The sequence below is a fragment of the Poromitra crassiceps genome (genome assembly GCF_964638095.1).
Source record: "Poromitra crassiceps genome assembly, chromosome: 5".
Classification (NCBI taxonomy): Eukaryota; Metazoa; Chordata; class Actinopteri; order Beryciformes; family Melamphaidae; genus Poromitra; species Poromitra crassiceps.
The window spans coordinates 55,795,911-55,802,229 of NC_139642.1; the positions used below are offsets into that span (position 1 = coordinate 55,795,911).

The 6,319-nt window shown below is 44.6% G+C and overlaps 1 protein-coding gene across 3 annotated transcripts in view; it reads left to right on the forward strand.

Moving 5' to 3' along the window:
* The window catches only part of arap1 (ArfGAP with RhoGAP domain, ankyrin repeat and PH domain 1), an 87,333-nt gene that overhangs the window by 7,257 nt on the left and 73,757 nt on the right, over positions 1 to 6,319 (forward strand). For all 3 annotated transcript variants that reach the window (XR_014552743.1, XM_083637824.1, XM_083637825.1), the window contains exon 2: positions 2,244 to 2,434. Coding sequence is in view for 2 of the 3 variants with exons in the window: in XM_083637824.1 (XP_083493950.1) it covers positions 2,244 to 2,434 (191 nt within the window). In the remaining variant the exon portion in view is untranslated. The remainder of the gene's footprint in view (positions 1 to 2,243; positions 2,435 to 6,319) is intronic.

Consider the following 6,319-nt stretch of genomic DNA (forward strand, 5'->3'; position numbering starts at 1 on the left):
CACCTTGCTCTAGCCTGAAGGACCCCAGGCCGCGCCGATGTTTAATAATAAGTATCAATACTAAAAATGTGTAATGGATACAATGCTCATTTGCAACAGGTATCGATAGTATCGATAAGTATCGATGCTAAAAGTTAACTGATACAAATACAATATGCAAAAGTATCGATACCAATGGTGCTTTCTCTTAATGAAAAATCAAACATACTACTGATTTTCCCTCCCTATCGTACCCCCCAGGCTGATAACTAGAGCAGGGATAATCTGCTGTGTTCTGATAGGCTGATGACTAGAGCAGGGATAATCTGCTGTGTTCTGATAGGCTGATGACTAGGGCAGGGATAATCTGCTGTGTTCTGATAGGCTGATGACTAGAGCAGGGATAATCTGCTGTGTTCTGATAGGCTGATGACTAGAGCAGGGATAATCTGCTGTGTTCTGATAGGCTGATGACTAGAGCAGGGATAATCTGCTGTGTTCTGATAGGCTGATGACTAGAGCAGGGATAATCTGCTGTGTTCTGATAGGCTGATGACTAGAGCAGGGATAATCTGCTGTGTTCTGATAGGCTGATGACTAGAGCAGGGATAATCTGCTGTGTTCTGATAGGCTGATGACTAGAGCAGGGATAATCTGCTGTGTTCTGATAGGCTGATGACTAGAGCAGGAGTAAACTGCTGTGTTCTGATAGGCTGATGACTAGAGCAGGGATAATCTGCTGTGTTCTGATAGGCTGATGACTAGAGCAGGGATAATCTGCTGTGTAAATGCAAAGTTTTAATGAGTTTTATCAGGCCTAGATTATTCTGTCTGTCCGTTCATCTGTCTTTGTTTATTTTTATTCCTCTTGATGTGTTGTCATTTCATGCCTCCTGTGGTATTGAAAATGTTATGTATCGATATTTTCCTGGGTATCGTATTGAAGTTAGAAATTCTAGTATCATGACAGCCCCAGTAAGTAGTGAGTAAATGAGACTTGCATGTGGTAAGGGGTTGCGTACCAGTGTGTGATTCCAATCTAGCGTCTAGCCCACTGACTGTGTGTCTGTGTGTCTGTGTGTCTGTGTGTGTGTGTGTGTGTGTGTGTGTGTGTGTGTGTGTGTGTGTGTGTGTGTGTGTGTGTGTTTGGGTTGTACATTATGGGTTTACTTTCCACTATTAGTTCCTGTTATAGGTTAACAGAGATATGATCGACCAAACACAGATTTGCAAACCTGTTTGAGGTTTTGGATTCACCATAAAGTGCTTATTAGAATTTGTCAAGCAGACAGTGTGCGTGCGTGTGTGCGACTGTGTAGTGTGTACGTGCATGTGTGTGTGTGTGTGCGCGTGTGCCTTTTTGGAGATGATGTGGGTGATATTTTAAAATCTTATTTTATCTTATTTTGCTAGTTTCCAGGATATACCAGGATACGTATATGTAAGACTTGATTTAGAGCAGTGTAAGTAAGTAGGCAGTGTAGCGGTCACATCAATAGTAGAAGACAAAAACAATATATTAGAAAGACAATCACACATTTTTTTTAAGTGCTGTCCTTTAAAATCCTTTAAAGACTATGCGATTACATTACCTTAATATTGGCATTTACACAATTTAGCCAGAAACCAAAAACCCCCAAAATGGGTTTTGGACCCCAGTTATCAACTTGTGATGGCCCGATGTACAGGCTAACAAAAAGGTAGCAGAAAACATCCTGAGGGCTGGACGTGCCCCCCCTGGCCTGATCCAGAGGTATGCTGTGTTTACATGGTAATGGTATCTCCCAGCCTGATCCAGAGGTATGCTGTGTTTACATGGTAATGGTATCTCCCAGTCTGAGGCAAGTTTAGACTTGCTGCTGAGAAGTTTGAAGTTAGAAAGACAGAGAAAGAGACAGGCAGAGGCAGCAGCAGGATAAAAGACAGACTTCAGCTTTGACGGTTCTAGAATGATTTCTGGAACTATTCTGGAAGAAGTGCTGCACAGCTTCCACGACTGCAACTTGACTTTGTCCGTCGTCGTCGTGGTAGTAGCCGCCCGGAGTAAAAACCCAAGTTTCGCTTTTTTTGTATCTACTATGGTGAGAGAGGAGAGGAGTGAGGAAAGGAGAGGAAAAAGGCATTCGTCCCAAGCAAAGGATGTATAGAATCAGCCGTCTGTTTGGGCTTTTCACTCGACCTCTCGTGGCCGTGGTGACCGAGGACTCCTCTCCTCCTCTCCATCCTTCCTGTGTTCAGCTGTCCTCTCCCCCTCTCCCCCTCAGCCCTCCTCCGCGCAGCCCGAGCCTCGATGCGGCGAGAGCGGCCGTCGATGAGACGCAGATGGAGCGAACGCCTGACGTCCCGCCCCGCATCAGGACCGCCCAGACGCCGGAGAACCCCCCACAGCCAGCACACCCCGACACACAGCCAGCTCTGCCTGCTAGGATGGTCCCTCAACCTCTAGTCAAGATCAGTGAGTACACCACTAAATGATCAGAACCTTCCTCTGCTTCCTGTGCTTCAAGGAGCTCTGGGTCTTTTTTCTGTTTTTAGAGGGGGGGAGTGGATGCATCACAGCTTTGTCAAAACATCTAGATCAGAGGCGGGCAACTGGCGGCCCCCCAACCTCACTCTGTGTGGCCCCTGGGTCAATTTCCTTTTTTTTTCTCCCTTTTTTTTACAAGATAAAAGGACGATTTTGTTTAGGTTAGGTAATGGCTCATTTCCACCACATTTTACTGCCCTGCACAGCTCGTCACCAGTCGGCTCTACTCGTATCGGCCCGATGGACGTTTTGCTTCCACCGCGGATCATCTGCCCCCGCCCACAGCTGGTCGTTATAGCGACCGCATATCTGTCCTTCGCCTAATAGCCGAAGTAGGCTATAACATAACGTATAGACAGCGCCGCCCATGGCTGCTGTGGCGTTACTGTGCTCAATGCACCTTAATGCCAAAACAAGTTCCTATATGTTACATAACATAATGGCGAATAAATGATATCTGATTCTGATTCTGATTCTGATACAATTAAATCCATCCACAGAACTTTTAAACTGTTTATGAAATACTGGTGCCTCTAAATGACCTACAGTGTACATGGGCAAATGTGACAATCGGCCAGGAGAATGGATATCACTTTGTAGTTAGTCAAACTCACAGGCATGCGCTGCGCTGCGTGGGGACAGGAGAGGCGCAACAGAGTGAAGCCTGCTGTACCCCGCGGCCTCTCACCAGGCAAGACCGCGGCTTCACCAAAGACCCGCTGCGGCCTAGCGGAGCACTGCAGCCTGCACTCAGCTACAGAGCTCCCTGAGCAGCTGACTTTTTTCTCTCTCAGACAATTGAACACCCGCCACGATTTTATTTCACTGGAGGCGAAGGCAGCAACACAAAAGACTGATGGAAATATACATAACAGAAGAGAAGGTACTGTAAGCCCACTAAACTGGTATGCAGCCGCCAGCATTGCATTGACAGTCAGTAGACAGAGTAAACACGATTCTGCCTGACCAATCAGTCGTCAACAATGTTTTCACGTCACCGTATGGTACCGGGTTCACAGAATAGAACCACGACGAGGCAGGTACGAAAAGTAGCACGACTCGACCCCAATACAACCCGGGCTGGGACAGTTTTTAGTGGTGGAATGAGACCATTTATCGAGTCGAGCGGAGCGGGATCGCGCTACTACCTGCGGTGGAAATGGGCCATTAGAGTCTAAGGCCATGTTCACATTACAGGCAAATCCGATTTGCTGATAAAGTCATGAATCATCATTATCTTGATTAGTTTCCCAAATCTGATTTGGGAGTGTGTGCGCACTGCCACAAATCTGATTTTCAAGTCGGATCTGTGTGTCCAGACCTAAACAGCCTATCTGCATGGGTTGCTATGGTTACTGACGCCTATGGTTATGGCGTCAGTAAATACTTACGTTGGTGACGTGGTTTTCCTGCGCAGAAGCATTTGATGACGAGTTGCGAGTGACGTTCAAATCAGATTTGGTGGATCTGCGCGTCCGCACTGAAGACACATCAGTCAAAAGCATATTTGAAGCAGATTGGAAACTACCTCCATATGTGGTTTGGGACAAGTGACACAAATCAGACTTGGAACGTCCAGACTCATAAAACCAATCTGGATAAAGTCATTAATAGGTCACTAAAGTTCACAAATCAGATTTTGGCCTCCTAGTCTGAACATGGCCTAACTCGCTGCACGGTGCACCCCGCAAACATTCTCACAACCACACACACACAAACACACACACACACACACACACACACACACACACACACACACAAACACACACACACACACACACACACACACACAAACATGCACGCACACACACACACACACACACGCACGGGCCGTCACCATTCAATTAGCTCGCGTGTGTGTGAGGTGGACACAGGGAGGAAAGGTGCAGGCTGGTGCAGCTACATGTACAAAGTATCTTTCCCAACACCCAACCGTTTCCACACAATATTGTTCAACCTGTCCTCCATTGCCTGAGAGGCAATATGGCTGTCTGGCCTCCTGTCTGTCTTACCTTAGATTTAATACAAGGCATATGAGGCACAACCTGAAACACTAGTTGCTGTGGGAGTCCTACACACTCACACAAAGTTGTTTCCCCCAGACCATTCTCTTATGACGTTTACATGCACAGACTGGCTATTGAGTGGATTTGGCTTATTCTGTTGACTTGCTCCATTGATAATCTGCGATTGAGTATTTATTTATTTATTTATTTATTTATAGCTGAAAAGTATTCAACGATCTGGCATCTTCTCCCTCCCTCTTTGACTGAGCAATAGAGAGCCAAAGTCGCACCCACTTCCGGGTTAGGCACACGCACCAAGAGATTTCATCCACCATTTATACTCCTGTAGACATTTCGTAAAATGCTTATGAAAAATGTGTTTTACTTGGTCAAACCAAATGATTCAGCTATATTTAGAAACAGGCCATAAAACCATAAAAGACCATAAAACATTTCACTCTGACCAAAACGTAAAAAATGCATTCTTTCTTTCTCTGTTCTCAGCTGCCAAGCCTACCCCCTTTCTCTCTCTCTCTCTCTCTCTCTCTCTCTCTCTCTCTCTCAAACTGGACCCATCACTGCACAGTAGGGGTGGGAATCACCAGATGCCCACGATACGATACTAAAACGATACTTGAGTCACGATACGATAGTATTGCGATATTGCGATATATATTGCGATGAATATTGCGCTTTTTCGATATATTGTCTAACTCCTTTTTCTACCTTTTCCTTGACCTCACCGGAAGTAAAACATGCAGTGTTTTTTTGTTTTGTTTTGTTTTTGCCCCACATGTAGGCTACATTATTAAGCTTCTCTGGACTCAATACGCCACTGCAGGCATGGACTGCAACATCGGGCGCTTCGGGCAGATGCCTGGTGGCCTGCCATGGCATGGCCTGCAATTTTTTTTTCTTTTTTTTTTTTTTTAAATATCGATACTTGGTGTCCAAATATCGATACAATATCGTCAGACAAAATATCGCGATACTATGGTGTAGGGATGTTCATCAATTATCGAAAATCGATAATCGATCGTTAAGGATTGGAATCGATCCTGTGGCATTTGGATCGATTTTTTAATTATAAAAAAAAAAAAAAAAAAAAAAAAAATTGGACTAGGTTTGGGTGGAATTCGTTCCTCCTCGCCCCACTCCATTGCACAGCCGACTAACGTGAGGTGGAGCTTCATATAGTCTCTAGTTTTCTGGCTGGGCACGGGCCTTTGTGCCAACAAAACTGTTTTAAACATGGGAAATTCACACCGGCATGCGCCGGGGACAGCAGTGTTGGAGAGGAGACACATTGAAATAAAGAGTTCATTGAGGAGAACACGTTGTCTTTCGTATTTTCTGCCATAGGCATTCATTTTGTAAAAAAAAAAAAAAAAAAAAAAAATTAAAATATTGAAAATTTTCTAAGTATTAATAAAATCGATAATCGATAATTGATCGTTAATTTTCACCGATTATCGATTTTGGAAAATTTTCAAAATGAACATCCCTACTATGGTGTATCAATTTCCCCCCCCCACCCCTACTGCACAGCCCTCTCACATTCCAATGCCCTAACCTTCCAAAACTACACAAATCTGTTAGCCATCAAATTTTACTTTCAGTTACAAAACAATAACCTCCCCCCAGCAATTTCAGCTTTACTTCCAAAACCCAGCACCAGACCCTTTCTTGTTACTCGCTCAATCACACAAGACCTTATACCTGTCCCAACATATAAAAACAACTATGGATGAAAATCATTCTTCCGCACTTTTACTGGAATGAAATACCCCATCATATCAGATCCATC